Consider the following 27,975-nt stretch of genomic DNA (forward strand, 5'->3'; position numbering starts at 1 on the left):
GCAATAGCTGTGTAACTGAAATGAAAACATTTTATAAAGACAGACTACATGAATTTTTACAATTATCATAATAAAATACTGTTTTTTTCCTAGATTAAAAGAATCATAGTAGTGTATGAACATTTTTCGACAGTTAAAAACATGTATGTTCACTCTGCATGCCACTGATATTACTGTATGTATGTTCTAATTTAGACACATCAAGACAACAGGTATTTGTGTGGGTTTGTGCTTGTGTACCTGTAGCTCGCCCTCCCACCAGCCCCCTGGGTTCTTTTTCCTGATGAGGATGAGCTGTCCTGGAGCTAACGTCAGCTGCTCTGCTCCAGTTGCGCTGTAGGGGGCGATGACCTGAGCAATCTCTGTCGGAACAAAGGATGAGACAAAAAAAGGAGGTGAGATGGAGGTGGATAATTAACAGCTTTGCTCCTGTCTTTACTGTCTATTTACTGCAATGTTCAGAAAGAGTCATTGAACAGTATGTTCACCAAGTCCAGTTCTAGCCAACGGGTCATAGTAATGGAATACTTTCAGACAATGACTGTTTTGTTGTTTTTAAATCAAGGATTAAAAAACCTAAAGGCCATCTGTTATTTTGACAGATTAGAACACAGAGGACGGTCTACTGTAACATTACATTCATGCACAACAGTTGCACCACTGTCAATAAGGTGTCTCCTTAGCAAGCTGAAAGTTCAGGATTAAATGTATATCCTCTAAGTTTGTTCTTTGTATTAATTACTATCATTATTCAGTTAGTCCTGAAAAATAATTGCTATTAAATGTGTCTTTATCATAAAAAAAATACGACAGGTAATAAGAAATTATAATAAAATTGATGAGAAAGTCTAAGACAGGAATATCAAACTCATTTTAGTTCAGGGGCCACATTCAGCCTAATTTGATCACCAGTGGGCCAGCACAGTAAAATAATAGCATAATAAACTATAAATAACAACAACCCCAAAGTTTTCTCTTTGTTTTAGTACAAAAAAAAAAACCAAAAAACATTAAATTATAACATTTACATTATTTATCATTATCATTTATATATAACATTTATTATTTACATTTACAAACTGTCCAAACAAAAAAGTGAATAACCTGAAAAAAACTGAAATTTCTCAAGAAAAGGAAGTGCAATTTTAACAATATTATAAATCAACTTATCATTCATACACGTGAATCACAGATCGGCTCTACAAAGGCTGAACACATTAGTAAGAGGCACTGTATTGATAAAATTGCTCTTAATTTTCTTTAGACATTTCAGGTTGTTCATATTTGTTCAGGTTATTCACATTATATTGTTAAAGGATAGTTTGTAAATGTAAATATTTTCATACTTTAATGTTACTTTTTTAAATTAAAAATAAGTTGTCATTATTTAAAGGCATGATGTAATATTATTTCCACATTAAATGAAGAAGAAAATTTCAAGTTGTTTCATTATTTATAGGTTATTATGCTATTATTTTACTTGATCATATTGATCTGTATGTGGAACCTGAACTAAAATGAGTTTGACGCCCTTGACTGTTAATATCTGGAATATTTGGAACCTCTGGCGCCACATGTTTGACACCCCTAGTCTAACACAATCTCAGTTTCCTGGTGCTTTAGTATTTGTGTTGAAATGTGATTTAAGTGATGCAGTCAATAAAATGTCCAGTATCAGTAAGGCAGCATGAGGGAAAAGGAGCAACACTACAGATTCATTCAAAGCTCACCTGGTTTCTTTCCAAGGCTGCCTGTCTTCCCCGCCGGACCCAAGGACTAGAGACAGAGATAAACATCATAATGACTATAAAAGCAATTCACACACAAATCTTATCTTCTCCATTAAACTATACATCTTCTCACCTCTGATGCCGAGTCTCGTGGTTTGACGTAATTGGATGGGAAGACACCGGTCTTGCCTCCGACCATACCCGTCCACCAGTCTCCTTCTTTTCTCGTCACCATGACAATATCTCCTTGTTGGAAACTCAGATCCCCCTGTTCGCTGCTCTCGTAGGTGTACATGGCGATGTACTCTGCACAGATGTGTGCAAACAGTGTGAGTACAGATCAGGCGTCAGATTCCTTTTATGTGCAGGTGTTTGTGTTTGTCTTACCTTCTCCAGACTCAGAGGGTTTGGTTGGTGAAGGGGAGGGTCTCTTTCCATTGGGTGGGCTGTCTGTTACTCCAGACTCACTACATAAGACAAGAGACATGAGATGCCTTTGTACTGACATACTACCTACTTTGATACAGAATTGCTTCTGTGCTACTGAGCACCAATAACTACTGTTTAAGGACAATTTTAACACCTCAGTGTCAGTGCGTTCAGAATGCAGGTATATTTTAATCACTATTATTTAAACAAACAATTTAATGACACAGTGAATGGGGTTGCATTTATAATTTTATTAAAGTAATATGATTGTCACTTTCCATTCTTATTTCCACTTGAGAATTGGTATCAAATGCAAGAATTCAGGAATTTAGATTGAAATCATGATCTAAGGTTAAACTATTTTTAGATTTCTGAATGATAACCAGCTCTAGAAATGCCTTTTGTTGTTATACCAAAAGCTAATTTATCATGCAAAATGTCTGTGTATGTTTTGTTTAGCTGAGTTTTTTTTTTTCAGAACTGGATACTAAAAAATACAATCTAGCGCTATTTTTTTCATGCTCAAAAGGCAGTGAGAGAAATTTTTTAAATTTTTTAAATTATATTTCATACAATTATAAAATTCACTAGAAAACAGAAATGGAAAAAAAAACCTTTTGTCTCAAAGGAACTTTGCAATTAGATCATTCAAACATTATATAGTGAAACTAAATTAGTTCTTAGTATTTGTGCACTTAATCTACAAAGAACTGATTTAGGTATCAGGCGTATGAACTACCTTCAATTTTTATTTAATGTGCAATGTTGTGAAAAATAAAGAAACTGGAAAGTAACACTCAAAGCCAATTTACAGAAACCCAACAGAATCCTCCAAGAGCAAACACTTGTGACCGGTGACAGTGGCGAGGAAAAACTTCCTTTTAACAGGCAGAAACCTCGAGCAGACCCAGACTCCTGGAGGATGGCCGTCCGCCGTCTATTGAATGCAACGGCATACAAACTTTGAACTTACCTCGTGTTTTTGCTGCGGGCTGTGGCACCAGTGGGGGCCGTCATAGTGGCAGAGATGAGCTTGACGTAACTTTTGGGGAACCAGCCTCTCTGTCCGGTCTGTAGTTCACCTAACCACCACATGTCCTGCTGTTCCAACACTGTTATTATCTATAACAACAATAAAAGCAACACTTATGTTACACAAAGGCCATGGATATCTGATTTACAATTAATTCTCCAAATTAATTACCTCATTTTTATTGAAGTTGAGGTGGTTGTCTTTCTTTGCTCTCCAGGGATACAAGGCTTGAGCTTGAAGACCTTCAACTTTTTCTCCCTTTCAAACAAACACATGATGTCAGTGGTGAAATCAACCACAAGTAACACTATGCATAAAAGAGCTGTACTGTAAATTCCTACTAGAGAGACATTTGTCCAATTTGAGATGAGAGCTGCAGGTCATTACCTGTCCCAGCACAGGAGAAGGGGAGGAGCCTGTCGTCATAGTGGCAGGTGTAAAGGCAGAGCGTTGTCGTAACTGTGCAGAGGGAACACTTAGAGAAGGATTCTGACTGGCTGAAGAAGTTGGCCATGCATCCCATCCCTCGCTGTCTGATTGGCTGGCTGTGTTTGAGGGCCATCTGAAAGGGCACACATGCAAAACTTGTATTACAAATATGTGGTTAAAGAAATATTAAAATATGAGTGAATCTCTGAATCAGCAGAACTTACGTGGTGCTGAAATCAGCCCAGTTGCTGTTGGCGGAGGATGTTGAGGAGGATGTGTGCCCAGGAGCTGGGGGAGGTGTGGTCATTGGCTGCTGGGCTGCGGTGGGTGTGGCTGAGGCTGTGGCACGCAAACTGATTGGTGCTTCACTGTCGGGTATCCGTTCCGCATAATTGGCTGGAAACCAACCAGTTCGTCCTCTGAGCTCACCTCCCAGCCAGCCAGGTTCGCCCGTCTGGGACTCATCCACCTGTCAGGGGAACAGAGGTGAGGAGAAGTCAGGGATGATGCAGACACTGGGAGGCACTGGAAAAAAATACCCTCTGTCCATCAACCAGAATCTGGGCTGATTAGGAGCTGGTTCAACTTTTGAACCGTCAAAGTACTTTACTTTTGGAGTCACTTTTCTTGACTCATCTTGAGTTAGTTCTTTGTCTGTCGAAACATGAAGTCCTAGTTTAAGTTTAGGCCCCAGCTCCAAAATCGGCCCCGGTTCTTGATGGGAAAGGGGTCAAAGTATCCTATTTTGTACACATTTGTCTCCTTAAAGTGGGGAATTACAATGGATAAGACAACATCAAATGTCAAACACAATGACAGTGTCTGAAGCAACGGGTAACTGTTCAGAAGAAAATACAAGAGGTACGATTACAAAGTTCATCAGATAATTGCATAAAATGAACAGCATAGGCTTTTAGAAAGCCTCGAATGTTTGTTTTCAGTCCACCAGCTCTTATCTGTCTAACTTATTTAAATCATTATAAAGATCTTCCATTCCATTTCAGCTTCATCTTGATGCAATCCCACATACTGTTTGTTGCCAGCTTTGTCAACTTTACATTGAACTAATTTAATCCTGTCACATAATCTAAATTCACACTTTAAGCCTTTGTGCTCACTACAGATGTAGTGACAAACAGATACATATAGATCTGCATCAGATCTGATTTTTAATTTTTTTTTTTTTTTTTAATTTGGCTGTACAGATTGTGAAAGCCTGGCCCATATCATAACAGACAATTTCAGATCCATTACAGTGTTCCTCCATGTTTGTGTTGACCAACTAATACAGGATTGTGATCTCACTCTAAAGTGATGACAGAGTCACACTGATACCAATATGACATAACATTAGGTTACACTGTAAGACATCGTAAGACCTGTGTTTGATATGGGAGTGGCCCAAATCAGAAGTGACAAGTTCAGAAAATCATATCTGAGATACAATTTAGCCCACTTTGAGGGTGGTGTGAATAGAGACTACAACACAATACAATGTTACCTGTAAGGACAGACTGGACCGTGTGGAATAATAAAACATATTTAGATCATGTGAACACTGCGAGCCAAGTGAGTGGAGTTTATTTACAAAAAAATGGCAATGAAAAAGATATTTTGTGTGGTACATATCTAATAGTGGTCTTAGTAAAGTAATATCCATTGTTTTGGACAGTACTAAACATTGCAGTGAGCACATTCTAGTTTTTTACATGGACCATGAAAATAAAACAAGCACCATAATAGATCTGATTAGAAAACATTCACAACAAAAATAACAATGTGAAATACATTCATTCACAGGTTAATGAATGAACATGGAGACGACAGATGACGTGAGCCAGTGACAGCAAGAGTTAACATGAGCGCTGGCTTGTGACTGGTGGAGGCACAACACAGGGCATGGCTAAGAACTTACCCATTCCCCCTTCACCTTCAGTTTGCACAGCAGAGGAGAGAAGAAACGGTTAATATACACAGCACACAATCATACACACAGACCACGTCATACAAGGACAAAGACAGACAGATAAATGTACAAACACACGAGACATTTTTACAAACACAAACATACAGAGGAGTCCATAAAAACTCCTGCTGGGATGGTGATGGTAGAAAATAGAGGAGCGCTTTCTAAAGTCAATCATACAAAATACTAAAAACACATCTTAATATCATGTCAGCGCCCTTATATGGGTGACGATAAAACTACATTTTTATATGTACTACATACCATGATTACATCTCCTGGTGTGATACTGATTTCATCATGGCTGCGAGCGTCAAAGGGGTAAAGTGCCCTGTAGTAGACCACCTTCACCGGCTGCTGTTGGTCAAAGCTGCTCACTGATGCTTTCTGGTCAAACAGATTAGGCACTGGACCCTTTTCTACTGCTAATAAAAAAGACAAACAAGAATCAGAAAACTAGAACTGAGTTTTTATATTATGATCAAGCAAATCTACTGAAAACATTTGAGATATTTAAAAAAAATATATAACTGCAAATCAGGTGAATTTCCATCAACAGTAAGGTAAAAAACCTGAGCTCTTTAATGTTGTCAGAAAGTGACAGCTTAAGGGATATAGTATATATAAAGACCAGAGATTTTTTTTTTTTTTTTACTCTTTATCAGAATATCTGAAAAGACTCCATAAACAGCTGATCACTGATGTGAGTTAAATATTCTCTACAGGAGAATTCAGAAAGAATGGCCATTATATGCATCAACTCTTACAATAAAAGATCAGCTCAAGGAAGTGTAACTTTTCTGCAGAGTTGAGGGGAGGTTTTTTTTCTCGTTTTCATCAACATTTGCTGATGCGCAACTTCACAGTGAACATTAAATGTGTTTAATTTTAAGGCACTTGGGACTGAGAATAGGGATTTTCCACCCGAATCCTCTGTATAGAAACCAGTGTAGAGAAAGTTTTTAAGGTATGTTAAATACAGTTAAACACTGTAAATAAAAATTAATAGGGCTGGGTATCATAACCAATTTCCTTAATCGATTTGATTTCGATTCATAAGGTTCTGAATCGATTAACTGCGATTCGATTCAGTATTAATTGATTGACTCAGATTCATTTAGTGATACCAAAGTACAATTTTGAGTTGTAACTTGATTATTTGACTACTGCAGCCATGCAACACAGAATCAATATTGATATTAGAAAGGAAATAAATATGACATTTCAGCAATAAATAGCTGAATCTGCCATGAAATAATGATCAGGACAGAAACGTGTCCATGTTTCTACAGTGGCACAGAACGGACTTCTTGGTCCTCTTTATTCTGTTTTATACCTGGTGCTTCCAGCCTTAAAGCACATTACTGTCACCCTGGGGCACTGCAACCAATTTGGCCCCCATGAAACAGAATCATGTTGGGTCCTTGGTACAAGACACTCACTGGGGGGTGGGTGGGCAGAGCTTTGTGATTTCCACTTTACTATTCCTCTAACTCCACACTCAGCCACAGCTGATTGAAGTTAATAGTTCTACAATGACTGGCTTCCATGACCCGCCCCCGCCAGCCAGTTCCTCCACACTGCAGGTTCGAGCTTGAGGCCTGGAGGACCTCCCGCATATTGGTTTTCCCCACCTCCACCCTCCCTCCACGTTCCTCCCGCACCAGAACTGTTGTGAGTACGACCCAGATGCCCCGTCTCCGCGTGGGGCTTATGAGACGGAGCCGGCCGTGCTTCCGTGTCGGTGGTTTCCGGGTCATTTACTCACGGTCCTGCTCTGAAAAATCAATCTCATCCACCATTAATCTATTACGCAAAATTAAAAAGAAATCGATCCAAAATCGATTTTTTTTACCCAGGCCTAAAAATGAATAAATAAATAGAATATTAATATTTTAAATCAAACACTGAAGAAATGGAGGTTGAAAGTATGCAATAGTGGAGGTGTCATGGCACACCTGCTGAGGCCCAGGGATCGGCCGGTTGGCTGAACAGTTTGGTCAGTTTCTCATGCATGTCCTTCTTGCCTCTCCCCTCGTCTTCTTTGTCTTCCATTGCTCCTGCTCCCTTTCGTCCCTCTTCGTCTTCCTCCATCCCTCTTCTTTTCCTGTCCTCTTCTTCCTGAGTGACTCTGTTCAGCCAGGCGTGGGGCCCGGTGCTGGAGGCGGGGCTAGGTGCTTTAGGGACAGAGCTTCCCGTTTCATCCCTCCAAGCTACACCTTCATCTGATGACAACCTGAGAACCATGCAAAATAATTAGCAGGGGCAGTGTATACAGACAAATGCTGCCTCACCCTGCCATGCAAAAATGAAGCCAAAGTACAGGGGACACGAGAGCTGCCATGTTGGATCTGGGAAACAATTTGGAGGTAGGTTTGTGCATGTGATTCTTAGTGATTACAGCTGTTAATCACCTGATTTTATACCATAAAATAACTTATTGAACCTAATAGATAAGAAAACTGAGGGGATGAACATAAGTAGACCGAGGAAATTGATGAAAAAAGACCTTCAGAACAGGCAGGAATTATGCACTACACTACAGTCACTTGGGACATTGACATATTTTGGCTTCAGCTTTAAGGTATATCATTACATTCATCCTCATTGACCATCTATGGTTATTATAGTTAATGACAACTAAGGCTGAACTAGGAGTGAAAAAAATTACCGCAATTTCCGGTCTATAAGCCGCTACTTTTTTCCCACACACTGTGAACCCGCGGCTCTAAAATGATGCGTCTAATTTGTGTTTTCTAGGCTAACGATCGATCTGGCTGACGAAGAAGGAAATAGAGCTGCTGCACGTAAGCTTGGCGTCAATGAAGCGATGGTGAGACGTTGGTGACGGGGTGAGTGCAGCTCATAGTCAGGTGCGGCTTGTAGTCAGGTGCGGCTTATAGTCCGGAAAGTATGGTACTCTATTATAAAAAAAAACACTGCAACATAAACAGAAAGAAAAACAAACTGCAGTTAAAAAAAAGCCTTGTTTTAGTTTCTGACAAAGTGGGACATGAATAAACAATTCCCTTCATAAATTCACTTTCTTTAACACAATCTTTAATCCTCCCAGCATCTACACATAAAAAAACCTGATTTTTTCCCACACTACTACTGAAAAAGTGTTGGTAACACTAAAATGAAAGATAACGTGCTGTGCACTTTAATACCCCTTGGCCAAATATAGTGTAAGATTCTGTTGAAAGTTACTGCCCTATAATTTATATCAGACTGTCTTTCTGTAAAACTTATTACATACATATTTATATTTGAAAGTACACAGATATTATAACTGCACATGGTTACTGGACCTTGAAAAAGTAGGTCATGGTCACCCATTTTCAATAGACGTCTGCTCCAAGCCACGATGCATCCACAGTATAAATTTTGTGTAGATATCTCAATGCATTCTTCAGATAATGTGATTATGTTGTTGAATGGACAGACAGCAAGACAGACAGACAGATGACAAAATGATTACAATACCCCTCAGCTGAGGGGTAAAAACTAATCAGAAATATAAGTAGATAGAAAAACTAAAAAAATAAAATAAAAATGAAATAAAAAGTACTGAAACTCTGATAAGGTATAATTCATAAATTATTACTATTATTCACCTAAGAACATAAAATCAGTAAATATTGACAAAAAGGGGGCAGAAAATCCAGCTTTTCTGTCCGTACACACCATGCAGACAGATGTTTTACCTGCTCTCCTGCAGTTCAGCTGACTTTCTCTCACTTGGCGTGTGAATGTGAGAGTGTGTCAGTGCATCTCCTTCCAGTTCCTTCTGTTTCAGTCTCTGCTGCCGGCTGTGGATTTCCCTCAGCTCCTGCAAGGCATGATGGGATACAGGTAGGAAAAGCGGTGAGGAGGAAGTGGGATCAGAGGGCTGCTTGCTGTGGGTTACCATCAACAACAACAACAACAACAACAACCACAACGAGAACAACAACAGCAGTAGCAGCAATACGTATTAGTCAGGTGATCATGGCAAGCTCCGCCCCTGGCCAAATAGTAACAATGGAAACTATTAAAAATCCTGACTCCAGCAGTATATAGCAGCCCTGCAAAGAATGAAAGCCTAGTAATGTGGATGTCTACTGGTGCTATGACAATTAAACTCAGACCCTTATCCATATTCTTCTGTGTTGGCCAAATAAACCGTTTCCATTATTCCATAGTGTTGCTCTGAACCTCCCTTGTTCAATTTGTCTGTTTTTTACCCTTACCTTATCCACAGTATTTGGGTGGCGTTATCTCACTACAGATGAAATGAGTGGCATTTTCGTTCTGGTTCTGGTGTTAACACACTTCATTGTCAAAGGAATCACAGGCATCAGTAAATAAAAAGACCAACAAATGTGTTGGTGATATTCAGGGACATCAGATGTTTAAATCGATTTCATAGAAAAAGAACCAGGAGAAGATGTTAAATGGTTCTCTGCTCAAAGGGCCCTGTTCAGACTAAATCTGTTTTTAGCATTTCCAACTTGTATCCAGATAAATTTAAGAAATCTGTTCAGAAAAAAACACATAGGCCTATGTGATTTTATTTTTGCGATTTTAAAGCCAAACTGGACGTGGTTTGAAATGCAGTTCCAAGTCAATATCTACTGATTTGTCTCAGTCTCTCAGACACTCTTTAGCATCACTCACACCCACATACAGGGATGACAACAAATCCAGAATTGCAGATGACAATCTATCTTTCTAAAACCACTGCTGAGCCTGGCCAAGCGAGTAATGGAGTGAGAAAGGACTGTACAGCAATATGAATCATTCCATATCTGTTTTCAAAAATTAATTTAGCAGCAACCATAATAGCTCAAATTGTAGGTCTAAGAAAATACTTTAACATGCCATTAAGGAATAATAACCAAATATTTAATAAAAACATGAATTTATCATCACTGACAAAGTAACGGAGTGAGAAAAAATATATAGCAGTTATTCAAGGTTTGGAAAAAATGCCCAAAAGTGCTGTTCCTCAAGGAAAGTGCAAATATTTAGCATACCACACTTCTCTTAATATATGAGAGTACATTATATCCAAAAATGAAACTGATATCATTTTTATTTTAGTTTTAAAAGACATTAATTCATGGTAATGGAGTGAGGATCCAAAAAAGTAATGGAGTGAGGTGTTTGTTCAGTGTGATGTACCATAATAATAATAATCAAAGATTTTATTAAGATACTGATAAAATTATCAGTCTTTGGTGACGTTTGTTTCATTACTATATTTAATACACATCTTTCTGCTGTTTTTTTTTTTTTATAATAAATAACATTCAAAATCACTATAGTATTTCATTATTATGAAATGTAAGATTAGAAACAGGCATATATTTTGAACATATTTCTTTACACATTGCTATTTACATTCTGAATTCACGCTGTATACATTCATTTACAACCTTTACTGTTCTTAATTTACACTGTATTCTCATAGATCCAGTTGTAATTCAGGTACAAATTAAATAAACACAGTTTTAGAAACTAGAGATATATGTCTTTCATGTTGAGTAATCAAAAATATTGTTTTAGCGAAAAAAGAAATTGACCCTGATGATCACTTTCACTTGGCCACGCCCTACTGCTAAATCTAGTGACCTTGTGAGCAATTCTCTCCCTTAAAGAGAGTAACAACACTTTCTCAGTTAGTGTATCTCTGGCTCATTGGGAAAGTGTGTCGTATTTGAGACCAGACTTATAGACAGACTTATGGATATATATATATATATTTTAAAAGGTTTTTGTAACTATTTGAAGAACATGGACTTGATATAGTTCAGTTTTGGTCATGACTTTGTTTAGGTGGTCATGACTACAATAATGAAACACTTGGCACTGACTGGACTGGAGAAGAGAAGATGTTGATTAAATCAACCATTTGGCAATTATATATGGACAAACCAAATGAAATGACCAATCACTTATGGCCTTTACTTGCAAGAGACTTCCTTCTCTTTTGCCTTTGTTCTATTTTACCATTGACTGTTTTAATTCTCATTTTGAGGAAATACAGTCTCAAAGATGAATAAACTGCAGATAAAGTCATGTATATGCAAATTGGATTGTGTAATCTAGGAACATCTAGCAACATTAAGAGCAGGCTTTAGCTAGTTTCCACTCAAGACATTTGGCAACACTGAGAACTGTTAGTAGCTGCATGGATTCTGCTGCTACTATCAGACGCAAAAGAAATCTGGTCATTTGCAAATACTGTGGATATTCCTTCATCAAGATTTGACGAAACATAGAAAACTGATTTGCCAACAGTCTGAACAAAGTCTTATCTTCTAGGACCAGAAAAGTCTTCAATATAAGAGATCAGATAGGAAGCACAGCTCATCTTACACGATAAGCGGTTCAGTGTAAACCTACGGTGTACATAGGATGGGTACGTACACGGGGCTTTATCACTACTGGAGGCTGGTAATTGGCCCCGCCTGCGAGAAGTGGATGGGGCGGAGCTTGCACAGAAGCGCAATATGTTTGTGGGAGGAGTTAGAAGTAAACGAAAACAGTGGGACGATGAACGGGGAGTTGGGGGATGCAATGGGGAAGGGGAGGGCAGTTCTGTGTAGTCATGACAACCAGCTGTGCCATTAGAACAGACTTTGTTACTACAACAACACAAGGCAGCTGTCGTGTTTCAGCCAAACAACCAACGTGAAGAAACCTTTAGAAAACAAGCAAACCAATCAGAGAGAAGAAACTGACGGAGTAGTAAAACTACAACTTTGAAGAGACAGAGAACTCCAAATCTGCTGAAACAGGAAGTAGGAGACATGAGATAAAAAGGCATGCTAAACACACATCAAAACACAGACACACGTTCATCTACACAAAATATAGGTAAATATACTCTTACTCGGACACAGCACATTCCTACTAGCATCTAACAGTCTGGCTGAAACATCCTTTGGTAGCACACAGGCGATAGCATTACAGTGTAGTACTCAAATAGGGCAGAAACATCATCAAATCTAGTACACTTCCTAACCTAGTATAGCTGCTAGCTTAGCATGACACCTGCATTAACTATGCTTTAACTTGGAGCATAGTTAGCTGTCTAAGAGATAAGCTAACACTAGCTTGGCAAAGAAAAGATGGGGAGCTGAGAGGGACATGAAGGAGAAGGGAAGTAGAAAGTAGAGGTAGGGGTGGTGATCTGATCTTAAATGGTGATTGATCTTACAGGTGTACAGAATCCTAATGTTATATAGTCCTCTTCTGGTTTCTAAACTCAATAATGCGGATCCTTGCCATGCTGTTTGGACAAAGGATTTCATGTCTCTCTTTGATCTCCAATATAACACAGCATAGAAAGCAGTTTGATAAACAAAGACCTGTTTATAAAACTAAACTCCAGGAGTCTCTATGCCAGACATTTGAGAAGTCAACAAAGAATGACTAATGTAGCAGAGGTAGGAGACATGTGTCTTAAGTGGTCACTTAGTTTTGCCCAAAGATGTGCATTTTAAAATGTACTGCAGGCTGTAGTACAATGATTTAACATGCCATGCTGCACAATTTTTTCCAGTCCTTTCCAATAATTCCATTCCCTGCCTTTTTACAAAGTGCTGACCACAACCTGTGGATGTAGTGACATGACCCAACCTTTAGTTTCAGACATTTTTATTTTGGCCAGAAATATCTTTGCATTTTAAAGCCAGAAGTGACCATATTAGGACAAGAGAGTGGAGCTCTGAAAGTGTGAAGGGTGATGGGTGCTGTGACATTAACTTACACATTAAGACAGTACACTTGAGGAATCATACCTAACACAATCATCTGATGGTCTCATTAAGTGGAGCTATTTGTCAGTAAAAACTTTTTTAATAAATTCCAAATGTCCAACTCGGGAGTTGAATGAGTTGAATTCCCAAAAACTATAATGCTGTGTTTTAATTATGCTGACAGAGAAATCCATCAACTGTTTCTAGTCTGTCTGCTCCTTATAACACCATATTTTCCTGGTGACCTGAATCACTATTTTGTTTATATAATGTAATAATTCTGAACATACTCCCTACATTTTGATTTAGACAGGTGGTAATGGGCCATCTATACTGACTTTATTCACTTTCATCAGTCAAATGTATATACTTTACTGATGAGACGAAGGCGTGGTGTAGAACGAATTGTGATATGACCTTAGGCTGGATCAATCACCTTAAAGTGAAAACATAGAGGGAAAAAAAGGATGGGAAAGAGGAGGTACTGAGAAAGAGGTGATTTGAGAGAGGTGAAAGGACTGACAAAGATGGAAGAACAAGAAGGGAAGACAAAAATGAGAAGAAGAGAAGAGGCAGGGCAGAGGAGAGAGCAGGTACGAAGAAAGGGCTAATGGTATATTTGCGTGGACCTTGATAACGTGGTCTAGCTGTGCCAGACACACCCTGACGGCTGATACACACTCCTGTAGCTGTCCCTGCTCCTGGTACTGAAACACACACACACAAAGGTTCAAACACACCACAAACACAGAAACACACTCACACAGTTACTGTTTTTGTTGACTAATGCATCTTTTCAGCTGTCAGTACTGTGAACATGGACCAAGTACTGGTAAGTCAGAGCTCCTGGACTGAATTTGACCTTAAAGTTCCGATTTTATTCTCGTGTACAGTATGAACTGATGAAATACATGTACATTAGAAACAAGTAATTTAATAAGTAAGGACCTGTTTGCTCTAACCCAGCTCTGTGGTATTGCATCATAACGTTGGGGAATACTTCGTGACTGTCTGTTCTGATGAGAAAATATTAACCAACATGGATCAGTCTGAGTGTTTTTACTTGTTAAATGTTTGTGCTGTTTGGTAATACTTCATTTGATTTAAAATATAGGTAAATACTGAACAAATAAATGCAGCTTTAATGCACAAGTTTAGAGTTTCTTGTTACGGAATGTTGAACAATTAAAAAGGGAGTATACAATAATGGCTTGACTCATGTAGGGAGAGGCTCTTGTGACTCACTGTGGTGAGTAATACTTCACAGTTGAACACAGTCACAGTTAGTTATCAATATATGACAAACAGAGATTTTTTAGAGCCTGAACCTTTCAACTGATGTTAATTAACTGAAATGTTTTGTTAAACTCAGCACACAGAGACCTTACTGCACATTACAGAAGCCCATTTCCACCACTGTGAGCAAAAAAACAAATCCTGTGGGCCAAAATAATGATTAATTTTGAGAAAGCATGCCATTATTTTGAGATACTGTCATTATTTTGACTTGCAAGATCTTTTTTGCAATTAGTGTTAGAGACTAGCTGTGGAAGTGTGGAATAAGGCCTCTTTGCACTAATGTCAACATACAATTCAATTTTAAGCATTCACACTATTAAAAATACTGTATTGCCACAGAAGTGCTGAAACACAGCCTATTTCTTGTTTTCTTGTGAATGGCATTTTCAATTATAATGCAGTAATGAGATACATTGGGTGGATTATTCTTTATTTTTTCTTTTCACTTACTGCACTGAAGAATTTAGCTATATATATATATTTTTTTTTTATTTCAAACATGTTTTAACATTCACAATACTAATTTACATAGCACTTTTACATTTCCTTTTTTGACATGTATGAAAAGGAGTGGGCTGAAGCATAAATTTATATGTTCCTACCCTCTTCCTATTACACACAACAATGAATTTGTTTAGATAAAGAACAGAACAGCACAAAACAATACAGCTATATTTCTTTCCTTATACACTGGCATTACTGTTCTGGATTAAACTGCTTGTCCTCATCCTTATATTTATTTTAAAAAAAAAATATTTTACATATTCCTATATATTCAGGTTAATAATGAGGTTTATATAGAATGGGCTGTTGTTTTACGTAAATATCTCTCTTGGTCCACCTTTGACTTTCTCTCATGCTTTTCCTCTGTTCTCCATTTTTTTCTCCTTTTTACACTTCTTGCTGAATTTCTGTTCACTCTGTGTTGGTCCCATTATGTCAGCACTGTTGCTGACTCCGATCTGGTAGATTAGATCAAACAGCACACTGTGATCAGTATGTGAGTGTCAAATGTCTTGCAGCCCGACAGCTACCGTCAAGCTTCAAACACCTGCGAGACATGTGGTGTGGACGTAGCGGCAGAGTGATGAATATATGCTAAACAGGAAACACACACAAAAAGAGTGGTTTGTGGTTGTTAAGATGGTAAAGTCATCTATAGTGGCAACAACACTTGCGGTTAGTAGTCTGACAGGTGAGTGTAAAGAGTTGAACTGTTTATCTAGTAAACTGCTGAATCAGAGAGTGCAGGTCATAGGAAAAAAAACAAATGCAAAATCTGCTCTGTGCTGCAGTGTTCGTCAAATGATTTGGTATTATTTCTTGTATCGCAACTGCAGTGCGACCCCAGTCCAGCAGTGGCAGTGTGCTCTACCTGTCTCCCTCTCTGTTCCTCCTGAAGCTGGCGTCGCAGGGCTTCTATCCTGGCACAGTGGTTGGCATAGAACTCACACAGAGACTGGCATGGGCAAGGGAGCAAAAGGCCAGTGTGGGAGATAAATAAAAAGGAGTAGAAAATATAGAAGGAAGGGTTCATTATATGGATTAAACAAAGAATATAAATTGGGAGAAAATGAAGGCAAGAGGTCAATGAATAAAAGATGTGGGAAGACAGGAGAATAAACAAGAAGGAGTGCAGCAGAGGGGATTAAGTGACAGTTGAAGAACAGCAGTTTGACAAGAGAAGATTTTTGGGAGAGGGAGTGGTGTGGAGAGGAAGGCGGAGGGCAGTATAGTCAAACAAAGTTCAGCAATCCACAATTGAACCACAAAGCTGTATCGCAGGCACCTGGTTTGGTTTTGTGCCACTTCCTCCAACAGTCTGTCTACTCCAAATAACCCTTTCATTCTGTCTGCTATTTCAACTTTTATTTTTGTGTCATTACAGTGTCGTGTCTCCCTGTTCCTTGTCTTATTCCTCTGCTCCTTGTTGGAAAAGATCCATGTCACTAACAGTTCCCACTTGGACCTGACTCTGGTAGAGGAAAAATTACACAGATTAAGAAAACACATGAACCTATAGATGCTCTAAGAGACATAACAGACTAGATATACATCTAGAGATCTGTTGATAAAATTACAGTTGAGGTCCAAAGTATATACACAACATAGGCATTCAAACCCAAACTTTTTCACAATTTGGAGCATTTCATTCCAGTATGCATTTCCTGTTAGTTCAGTTAGCTCATCTATGGATGACTTTTTTTTAATGGAAATTGTAATTGTATTGTGATGTTTGTTTGTTTATTTCATTTATTTATTTATTTATTTTTACTATTTGTAATGTAAAGACAAATAGTAGAAGGAATTTTTTTAATAAAGAATTTGTTACAATTTTAACACATTCACAGAGTCAAAACTTTAAATATGCCAACTTCACTGTCTTTGAACACTCTGGAAAATGATGAATCTGGCATCACGTCTAATTTTCATTTACAGTGCTGAATTCAGTGCATACCTGGCTGTATTTAAGGACAATAAGAAAATCTAAAGAAATTAGCAAAGAGTGTGTTTTTTGTTTGGAGCAATCTACAACCAGCTGAAGGAATTGTGTTCATTTGTGCAAACCACAGTAAATAAATCTGAACATCACTGGATCACACAGCGATTGAATCGTACAGGAGGGAGATGTGTACTGAAGATGACTGATGAATGAATCAAATCATTAATTAATTAATGAAATGTGAAAGAAAATGTGCAAATGATTGAGTTCTGTGACAAACACCTGACTTTCTGGAGGAATATTTTCAAGTCAGATGTGACAAAAACAAAACTAGTTTGAGGCGAAGTTCAAACCAATTTGAGGAAGGAGGGTGAGACACCGTCCCAATCATAAAGCTCAGGGGGGTATCATGGTATGGAATTGTGCTGCAGAGGGACTGATGGCCTATTTAAAATTGAAAGCATCATAAAGAAAGGGATCTAGTTAGATATTTTGGAATGTCATCTGAAGATGGGGAGCTAATACTTGGATGTAAATGCATCTTTGACTAAGATGATGATCCTAAGCAAAGCTAACAACCTGACTTTGGTCCAACAAAGTAAATGATCCTGAGTGGCCATCACAAAGCTCAAAGTCCAACATAATATTTGTGTGCTGAACTAAAAAAGCAGGTTTAGGTGAGAAGTATCCAAACCTGACTCTTTGTCCTGAGTTTCACAGGAGGTGGGCTGTGTGAAACTTGACCCCAAGAGTGTGAATCCAGTTGGACAATTTAAAGGCAATGACACCAAACATTAAAAAGTACATGTAAATGTTTAAGCTTTTGTAAATAAAAATTCTCTCTTGTACAATTCTCCAATTTCACTTAATAGTTGAACTGTGGGAAAATATTGACATGAAATGCTCAGAAAGGGAAAAAGAACAAGTGAGAGTCAACTTCTGACCTCAACTGTCCATAAATCTGCCATCTGAGAAACCACTCTGTGTTCCTGAGCACAGCTATCTCTCTCCAAAAGACCAGCAGTCAACACCAAAAAAGCAACATAAAAACAGGCACATAAGATAAACGCCTCAGACACAGCAGTAAATGTGACCATTAAGACGATGTTCAACTGGGGTGAGGGTGGGGACATCAGGGACAGGACAATGTTTAGAGCTACAGTCACAGTATGATGACCATCAATTCAATGATTTGGTGAATCAGTGCTGCATGAAGAGTTAGACAATGTTATATTAACAGAATATCACCTTTCAAAGAAAAATGTTTCATTTAGAAAAGCATTTACTAGACAGAATTGCATGTCTGCTAACTTGTTAGTGTGATGACGTGAATCAAAAGGAAAAGTGCATTATTGGGCTGATTAAAACATACAAGTACTATGTTGAATATGAGCCAAAGTGGGGCCTTTTTTTAACATTACAATAAATTTATAGTCAAGGTTTCAATCCTTGATTAAGCATCTTGTGTGCATTTTTTGTTCATGAAAAATCAAATCACAGCACACTCAGAAATGAGTCCATTTAATGACTGTTAGTTCACTGGGTTAATGACACAGGATTCCAGGCATGTATGCATCTTGCACAGACCTGGTTTTTGTCTCATGCCCAGTGTTAATGTGCTGGTTAAAGAGCTGTTTACCTTCAGCTGAGTGTTGAAAGCGTCTATTTCAAGCAGTTTGGCTCTGGTTTCTCTCTCCACAGCATCCAGCTGCTCTCTGAGCTGCTGTCTGCTGCTCTCTTTCTGTTCCACAGCCTTCTGCAGGGACGACAGACTGTCACCTACATGTGCGAACACACAGTGTAGGTCGATTATTCACAAACATATTGGACAAGTTAGTGCTAAAAAAGAAATGCTAAACACGGTGTTTACATGTGTTTATGTTGTTTGTACGTGTAGTACTCACGATGCAGGCTGTTCTGCTGAACCTGTTTTAGCTGGTCATTGAGACTCTGTTTATCAGGAATTAGCCTCCCCAGCCACTGCTGAGAGTCCTGAAACAAACACATTACACATGAGCTTTTTTTTTCTTAAACCAACTCCTATATTTCTACATCACACCTGTACTACATGAACCAATACTTCAGTTTCCAGGGATGTGTCCATTTATAATGACATGTTAATGAGTTGCTATTTTAAGCTATAACTACAGCGAGTTACTGAGATTCAGTAATTTTATGGTGCCACCTGATTTGCTCATACTATCAACCAAAGAATGACTATACATTCTGATTATAAAATATAAAGAATGATTATACAGGTCTGGCTAATGTGATGCTAAAAAAAAAAAAAAAAAAAAAAAAAAAAATCTGTCAAATATTGTATCTGTACTGGTAAATACAGTATTAGCTGTAATAGCATGTGTACAGCGCTGTTAAGATGCAACTGCCAGTCAGTTAAATAGGTTTATTTATTCATTTTGTTAAACTTCATTGACTAGAAAAATCCCGAGCTGCTGAAATATAAAACTAAAGAGTTTAAGGTGAAACCCATATTTAAAGCACACTGTAGTATGGGCTTATTTTTTATGTTGTAAAATGGCTGTGAGTTGTGTGTGTTCAAGGGGCTGAAACATAAATAACTGTATGAGAGTGTGTCATTTTCTTTTTGGCAAAATGGATTTTACCAAAAATAAGTACACTGCTGGACCTGATATCAAAGCACTGGTACTGAAATTGAAGGACATGCAACTGTACCGATAACAGTACAATGACAACTGCCTGACAAAACAATTTGTTGTTATGACAAAGATGATGAATTTGTTGTGCACACCTGCAGCTGCTGTTGGAGCAGGGTGATTTCAGCAATGCGTGTCTCTCTGGTCTGATTGGTCTGTTCCACTTCTCTTCGCTGAGCTGAGAGTCGAAATCGAACATCCTTCAGTTTACCCTCCAGCTGAGTCTTCTTGTCATTCTGAGAACAAAAGGAATGGTAGAGAGATATGAAAGGATATCTAGTGTTATACTTCTGGCTATTTACAAATCAAAGGGTCAGCAAGTAGCCCCTGGTGGGTATGTTTTTATAGTACAGAACTGTAACATTGTTCAGTTCACACAAAATATCATGCTGCATTTGTACAGTCCAAAACAGGACACACATTGACGTCCAAAGTGCATACAGCGTGTTCACTGTGTTTGCATATTTGATTACCAGCGCCTCCAGTTCAAACTCCAGGGTCTTCTTCCTGGCTTTGAGCAGAACTATACTCTCCTGCTCTCGGTTTCTCTGAGTCAAAAGTTCCTGGCGACGCTGCCGCTCCCACTCCAACTGACGTTGCCGCTCTAACTCCCTCTTAGCAGCCTGAAGAGAAGAAACAACCCCCCCCAAAGCAACAGGTTTATACAATCAGAAGAGAATGATGGTTTACCAAAATGGAAACACTTTGTTATTTTACATTCATATAGAATATTACACATTTCATTATACAGAAGATGCTGCTGTAGGACTGCAAATTAGACTCTAATTTAAAGTTTGAGATGTAAAGAGGGCAGCAATATTGAAACACATTCAAGTTGACTGGAGCGGCTGTAATAACACGTCTGAAGCAGCCGAACATCAACTCAACCATAGCTCTTCAATTAAAATGCAGATACTCTGTAATTATTATATCTTTCCTTCGTACCTCTCTTCTTTCGATCTCTTTACGTCTCTCCTCCTCTCTCTGCCTCTCTAACTCTCTCTGTTTTTCCAGCTGTTTTTCTAGTTCCTGCTGTCGTCTCCTCTCCTGTTCCAGGCGCTCACGCTCCTTTAACACAAAAATACAGATGTAAGATGACAGAGCAACTGTTGCCTCATGATCAAAATAATGTTTCAAATGTGAAGTAAATGTAAATACATCCCATACAGTGACTATCTTTATGAAAATAAAGAAAGTTAATCTCCCTATGCAAAGGTCATAAACCACACACAGTATACAAAGAGGGATCAACAGAAGTCATTAGAGTTCTGTATTGTACCTTTCTTTCCTGCTCCTCTCTCTCCAGCGCTGCCAGCCTCTCCTGCTCTTTCCTCTGCTGCTCCTGCAAGGCCTGCCGTCTCTTCTCCAGCTCCAGGTTCCCCCGCTCAAAATTTTCCCTCTTCTTATCCTCAAATGTCACTGTGGAGAAATAAATAAAGTAAATATGATAGTGTTTAAAGGTGACACACTCGAAATCAAACATTTATATACGCATCTAATGGTACATTAGCTATAGACAATATGTCCCTGATGTTTCGTCTTGCATTCACCATGTTATATATAAGATATATAGCTGATACAAAATTAAAGTATACAAGTCAACAAAATAGAGAAGGTTTTAAATATTTTAACATGGAAATCATTTTTCATTTATGCAAATTTAATGATCCAGAACCATGTTTAATAAGGTTTCGCGGGTACAAATCCACAAGTGTCTACAGCCACTTTTACACAGAGATCCTGGAAAAAAGGTGAGATGGTGATCCCACCTTTTTTCCACCACTGACCAATTTCCACAGCCAAGCCAAAGGAGTAACAGAGGTGAGACAGGCTGGACTTTTACACAGCGGACCTGTGTTCCGGAATCAAAGGGGCGGTGATGCAGTGCAGCGTATAGTGTGACATAACTTGCGCGTTGGAAATACCCCAAGCATAGTGGTGTTGCTAACCCCTCCAGAGTCTTTCACCGTTCCACAAATGTTAGCATGGATAGAGTCCTACGCCAGAAGCTACAACAGCTTGCGGATCTTAGCGTCTCCCCAGTTTGACATCTTTCTGGTCATGTTGATATGTTTGTTTACTGTACACGGCCCACACTCATTTTTAAACCCCCCCAGTGCTGGGGTCACACATGTCATACATCATCAAAACGTCACACCTTGTTTGCGGAACAAGAGGTGGTCCTTTTACACAGCGTTCCCAAATCACGATTCCACCTTTATCACGGCTCTGTTACTACCTCCAAAGGCATCACAAAACTGCGATAAAGGTGGGACCAAATGATCCCACCATTTCATTTACACAGACGTCGTTCCAGAATAAAGCCGAAATATTCCCGGAACAGAAGTGCTGTGTAAAAGGGGCTTATGATTACAACTAATCACCTGGTAGTTTCTTTTCCTGACTGCTCTCTGTCTCCTCCTCAGTTTCCTCCTGGACGCTCTTTTGGTCCGACTGAACACTGTCACTACGCACACGCCTTAAAACAAAAAGACACACAGTGAAATAAACACTAGACGTCTTCAGTATCGTCACTACATATACACAAGCAACACTCTTTACATGTTATTAGGCATGTATCTGAAATCCTCTTTGTCGCTCTGGTAAATGCAGAATCCGATGTTTGGTTACAATAGTTACCTGAATGTTGGTGGGAGGTATTCTGGTGGTAACACAGGGGGTAACGGTAAACCTGACATAGCCATATCTATGAGATGCATGGCTAAGATAAACTCCTCAGCTGTTAACTTTCCATCCTGGTCGATATCTGATAGACTCCTGAAAGAAACAAAGTATCAGACAAATTATTACTGAAGTGACAATTATTCCTGTTTCACGAGTCAGGGATTAAATGACTGAATTTTGAGTGATGAATGGAATGCACTGACCATATCGTGGCAAGCTGGCTCTGAGGAAGACTGGACTGCATCAGGATGGTGCGAGCCTGGGGACCTACACACACAGAGGAAACACCCATAAACACATTCAATCTCAATGAGGAAAAAAGGAAGCAATATGCGAAATATTACAATTTGTGATATGATTGTGTGTGTATTTGTACCGGTGAGATGTCCACTCATCATCTTGTCATGGGAGTTAAAAAGCTGTCTATACTTCAGTCTGGATGACTGTGGAACAGCCCAGTCAGCCTGAGTCGAAGTGGGCTGACTACTGTGTTAAATGACAAAGAAAGGCAGTTAGATCATTTTACTTAATCCATAAACTCACTGAGATACGTGTGAAAACTGCTTAGATTTTCAACTTCAGAACACTGAGAGACAACAGGAGAACTATAAACAAACTTATAGTGTGTCAAAACAATAGGAAAAGTCTGTGGAAACCTCTGTTAATCAGTCCTACCTAGAAGCATCAAAGGATGGTCCTTTCTGCAGTTTGGTGCTTGAACGGTTAAACGAAGATGACTTGTTGACAGAGGATGCTGTGAGAGGAAAAAAAAGATGATAGTTTTGTTTAAGGCTGCGGTCAGGGACTCTCCTAATTTCAAGCAATAAAGCTATTTCATGCAACATTATATGTGTGACATTCTCATAAAATTTGAAGCAACAGCAACCATTAGAAATTCTCAGTTTAATTGGTGTCATTTTGGTTTTGCCGGCGATTTTAGTTTATTTATCACAAATGATATTGTCATTGCAACACTGAGCAATGTTATTGCAATTTGCAGTTTTTTCCATGCAGGCCTAATTCATACTTACTTATCTGGCAGTTTAATAGCCAACCTCATTAATTCCTTTAAAGAACTCCAAGACATGCCTTTATGTTATGCACACAACAGCCAAATATGGACGTGGTTATTATGTGCAAACAGTGGATTAGCCCCAGACTACGATCATAAACATCTCCACGCCCTCCAGTGTTGCAGTGTCTGGTTGTTACCTGGGTGTGAGAAGCTGGAGATGGGCTGCATCATGCCTGTGGGAGGAGCTCCGTTTGCAATGGGTTGGGGCAGCGGTGGTGGGGCCGACGAGACGAGTGGGGGAGACACCCCGACAGGGAGAGGAGGCAGGGGGAGAGGGGGCACGCCTGGCAGAGGAGTTGGGATGGGAGCCATGGGGGGCATGCCTGGAGAAAACACAGCATGATCAGACAACATATGGTCTGTGCATAAACAGAAACTTCGTATGGCATGAGAGAAAACAATACCACAGAACGGTTACTATTAATATTTCCTGTCTGTTGGATTTGGAAAGAAGTAATTGCATATTTCTCATAGAATTGTACTACATCAATGGCAAACAATCAGCACGCAACTAACATGATAATGAGAGCACTGCATCATGAGTTGTATGCAACACTGACATTGTAAGGCTTTGTCAGTTAGCACTACAGAAGTTTGCAGCGGTTTGAAACATTTTGCAACATGCTTTGCTGTGGATTTAGATTGCATTCAGCTGCTGCAGTAAGTGGGTGTGTGAAATCCTAGTGTCTAGTGAAAGACGTTAGGTAAATTATAATTCCTATTTCACCATGATCACCAATTTTATGTCTTACTCTTTCAAATTTATCAATCACTTGATGACGTCAGTTGTTACTACCTTTACGTTAGCAAAGCCCTAACACTGCATTAGGTTGTTGGTTTATTGTATAGAACTAAAGATGTATGATCTGATTTAGTATGATGATAACACTCTGTATGAGCACAGATAATGTAGGAATGAAGAGACGCTCTGCTTTAAAAATACATGTAAGGCGACACACTGATAATAATTACAGGAAATAACTAATTTTTTAGTAGGGCGATCATAATTACACAATTAATCACAAAATACACTCTAACCACGTTCTTCTTGTTAAAACAGAAGTTGAAAATTCATATTTGAATGTGAAATAATAGATTTAATGATGAATAAATACAAAAAGGATGTTTGAATAATAATCAATTGATTCTTCTTTTTATCTTTCAACAAGTATTTTATGAATGCCAGATTTATAATAAAACCATTAGAACCATCAAAATTCAGCCTATTAGTTATTTGTAATCTGCACTGGCAGAAATATCAACAAAATTCAGGCCCATACTTACTAAGGTGCAACTTCATTTGCAAACCCACTGAGGTCACTCACATCAGATGTAAGGTTACAGTTAATTTCTTACATGCACAAATCTAAATATTTCACAATGTTCAGATGCCAAATGAATTTCTACAACGATTGCATAAATATAAGACAAAAACAAGGAACCTTTCTCTCTCTGACTCCATACAAACTACTCATCGTTAGTAACTGAGAAAGTGTGTCATGTGACCATCATACAGAAGTACTTCCGCACATGTTGCTTGAGCAAAAAAAGAGGGAGAGATAAAGCACAGTAAAACAAAGGTGCAGTAGGGTGAATGTCGATAGAAAGTAGAAAACAGTGAATCAGAGAAGTGAAACATTATGTTTAACGCCTGTATCTATTTTTAAACAAAACACACCCACGATGTCGTACAATCTGCAAGTAACACTGCCCAACACTGATCATAGGTCGGCTGGCATAGGAAGTAAACAAAACTGCGTCAATGTTGGCGTTTACATTTAATCCATGAATTATTTTTGATTAAAGCTTTAATTTGGACAGCTCCGTTTAATAGTAAACTGGATGTGAGTGTAACTGTTCAAGGCCTAAATGAGAAGGAGGGGAACGTTATTACTCTATACTGTCTGATGTTCATGTACAGCCAGTGCTAATATTTTGTCCTCCAGGATAGAAAGGGTAGAATAATTCCTAACAAAAACATCTTTAACAGTGTTTGTTCGCGTCCTTCTTATTTTCCCCATGCAGAAAACACATCAAATATCCTTGAGGAAAAGCAGTTGTCATCTGGACCAAAAGTACATCATAATGTCGGTGTTATTACATTATACTGAGCACAGCGCTGAATCAGGATATAAGTGGAAGCAAAGAGGACACACAATGCACAACAGCTGTAGAGGAAGGAAATTACAGCGCATTATATTTTCACTCCGTTTTAATAATCGGATATTGCTGGTAATGATTTAACTAATAAGCTGGCTAACAGAATTCCAGTTGATTGTCCTGTGTATGTCTTACCAAAGCCAGCCTGTGGAGGCAAAGGCAGCGGGGGCTGTTTCATACTGGGTGGAAGTGAGGGGGGCAAAGGGTGACCCTGGAGTTTCAGCTTGATTAGTTTCATCGCAATAGAAAACTCGTGAATATCCATGCGACCATCACTGTTCATGTCAGCCAAAGCCCTGAAATGACACATTGGAAGAAAAGTATTTACTATACGTCCCTAAGGAAAGAATGGAGGATAACCTTGGTGTGAAACCTCTTTATCATGCAGTCCATGTCATTCAGTGAACTGTCAGTAACCTCCTGGTCATGTGACTTACCAGATTTGGGCCAGGATGGGAGGGGGCAGTCCTGACTGAAGGAAAAAGTTCCTGGCTTGGTCGCCTTAACAGATGAAAAAGAAACAGGATGTGAAGTCACAACAGAGATTCAAAATGAAGTATGCTTAAAAAATGTCAAAAGAGCTGACAGTTATGCTGGGTCATTCAGATCGTACTTCACTGCCTAACCACATATAGCTGCAACATCCTGTAATTATCTTGTATTGAGTTCTGGGGCAGTCCAGTTATTTACACACTCTCATCTTCACATATTTTTTTATATTGTCCTGTATAACAATATGAACTCAAGTGTTACTACAGGGTTCCTAGAGGTTTCTACAAGTTAAATTTAAGACTTTTTAAAACTATTTGGAACAGAATTTAATGCCCATTTCACAGCCACTCCCCTCCTCTCGTGTCAACCAGGTCGAGAATAATATTTTCTCCAAACAGGCATTAATAAATTTATACTTCCCCATGGTTACTTTTTGCTTGTGTCCCTTAAAGTTCCCAAAGTTACTTTTCTCAGGCAACTAACGGCTGCATGTGTGTTGGTTTGAATGTTCTTTGATCACGGGGGCTGCAAAGTTAGCGATAATTGGTTCCTAATTTCAGTATAAGTTGTCGAGGTGGAAGGGGTGGAACTGAGTCGACTAATGTTTCTTTCTAAGGTGGACATTTAACAGACACAATTAAAAACAATACAACAAACAAGTTTATGACAACATAACTTAAGACCTTTTATATCAAATTGAATACCTTTTAAAGACTTTTTAAGCTATTAAATGCAGATTTGTAAATTCAATACTTTTAAGACTTTTTAAGACCCCACGGGAACCCTGTCCTAGCTACAACTAGGAAACCAAATTCTTATCATGTTCTGAAAATAATGGACAAAAACCTGTTTGATAGCATATCTGTCTTGTTGTGAAAAGATACAATCAGTATCAGACGGTTTCACTCTTTTTGTTCTTAGGCACCATTCAGGGCAGGACTGACGCCCAATAAAGTGAAATGGATGTGGAGAGCATCAAAACTAAATGACTTGAGCCAGATCTAACACTTGCTTCATTTTCATTATTTCTTTAGTCTATGTAAACAATCTTTAAATGGACTGTAGAAAATGGGGAAAATCCTGAAATGTATAAACAGTGTAAGTCCAGAACCTTTCTGAGATACATTCAAAGATCAGGTGCTCTGAGCACAGAGGTGTTAAAACAACAATGATAACTGTAGCTACAGAATTTCACATTGTGATAACTATCATTATTGCTATACACATTTTTCTTTTCTTTTTTTGTCTTTTTTGTTAATGTGTACTGCTAGTTCACCTGCACAGACAGTTATGTTATTCGTGGACAATAAGCTTTCATGTGTTTCTTTCCTGTCCATTTAACATTATATAATGAAGGTAGGTGTAGTTATGTATCTGGAAAAAGTAGCTACTGATACAGCTAATGACAGAAATAAGGCATGACATAACGCAATGCATATGATTGCCTTTGCTTAACTCATGAATTCAGAAATATAATAGTTTCTGTCCAGTAATTCTTTTCATATTGAATCAGTTTCTTAGAACACGCCTCCGATCACCAACAACATTTATCTCAGAACTGACAGCTCAGTGGCAAGTTTCCAACCTGGGCAACTGTCAGCCATGTGACAGTGACCTTGTCAGTGTCCTGATCTCACCTTACCTATGTACTGAGGGGTATGTGTGGTGCGTAAATAAGCAGAACAGAGGTTGGGTTACCTGTGATGTAACCCCCGGCAGTTGGAGAGAGGCTGTGAAACTGCTGATCATGTTTGGCTCTCTCATCCACTGAGATCAGAAACACATCTGGACCTGAAACACACACGCAAAAG

At 38.7% G+C, this 27,975-nt stretch overlaps 1 protein-coding gene across 5 annotated transcripts in view; it reads right to left on the reverse strand.

Annotated features, from left to right (window-relative positions):
• Positions 1-27,975, reverse strand: part of itsn1 (intersectin 1 (SH3 domain protein)) — a 73,046-nt gene that overhangs the window by 32,545 nt on the left and 12,526 nt on the right. The window contains exons 3-30 of one of the 5 annotated variants that reach the window (XM_030156728.1): positions 27,863-27,955; positions 26,110-26,173; positions 25,808-25,968; positions 23,650-23,835; positions 23,113-23,191; positions 22,814-22,923; positions 22,641-22,704; positions 22,393-22,530; positions 22,137-22,231; positions 21,032-21,171; positions 20,698-20,820; positions 20,226-20,375; positions 19,848-19,988; positions 18,982-19,069; positions 18,717-18,856; positions 16,010-16,093; positions 9,295-9,419; positions 7,546-7,823; positions 5,852-6,009; positions 5,537-5,551; positions 3,846-4,090; positions 3,580-3,754; positions 3,364-3,450; positions 3,133-3,281; positions 2,118-2,197; positions 1,864-2,036; positions 1,731-1,776; positions 241-362 (exon numbers count right to left, since the gene is read on the reverse strand). In XM_030156728.1, coding sequence (XP_030012588.1) covers positions 241-362; positions 1,731-1,776; positions 1,864-2,036; positions 2,118-2,197; positions 3,133-3,281; positions 3,364-3,450; positions 3,580-3,754; positions 3,846-4,090; positions 5,537-5,551; positions 5,852-6,009; positions 7,546-7,823; positions 9,295-9,419; positions 16,010-16,093; positions 18,717-18,856; positions 18,982-19,069; positions 19,848-19,988; positions 20,226-20,375; positions 20,698-20,820; positions 21,032-21,171; positions 22,137-22,231; positions 22,393-22,530; positions 22,641-22,704; positions 22,814-22,923; positions 23,113-23,191; positions 23,650-23,835; positions 25,808-25,968; positions 26,110-26,173; positions 27,863-27,955 — 3,509 coding nt within the window. Of the gene's footprint in view, positions 1-240; positions 363-1,730; positions 1,777-1,863; positions 2,037-2,117; positions 2,198-3,132; positions 3,282-3,363; positions 3,451-3,579; positions 3,755-3,845; positions 4,091-5,536; positions 5,552-5,851; positions 6,013-7,545; positions 7,824-9,294; positions 9,420-16,009; positions 16,094-18,716; positions 18,857-18,981; positions 19,070-19,847; positions 19,989-20,225; positions 20,376-20,697; positions 20,821-21,031; positions 21,172-22,136; positions 22,232-22,392; positions 22,531-22,640; positions 22,705-22,813; positions 22,924-23,112; positions 23,192-23,649; positions 23,836-25,807; positions 25,969-26,109; positions 26,174-27,862; positions 27,956-27,975 lie in introns of all 5 variants that reach the window. The other 4 variants (XM_030156727.1, XM_030156730.1, XM_030156729.1 and 1 more) reach the window with 4 other exon arrangements.

Source organism: Sphaeramia orbicularis, chromosome 15 (genome assembly GCF_902148855.1).
Source record: "Sphaeramia orbicularis chromosome 15, fSphaOr1.1, whole genome shotgun sequence".
In the NCBI taxonomy this organism is placed as follows: Eukaryota; Metazoa; Chordata; class Actinopteri; order Kurtiformes; family Apogonidae; genus Sphaeramia; species Sphaeramia orbicularis.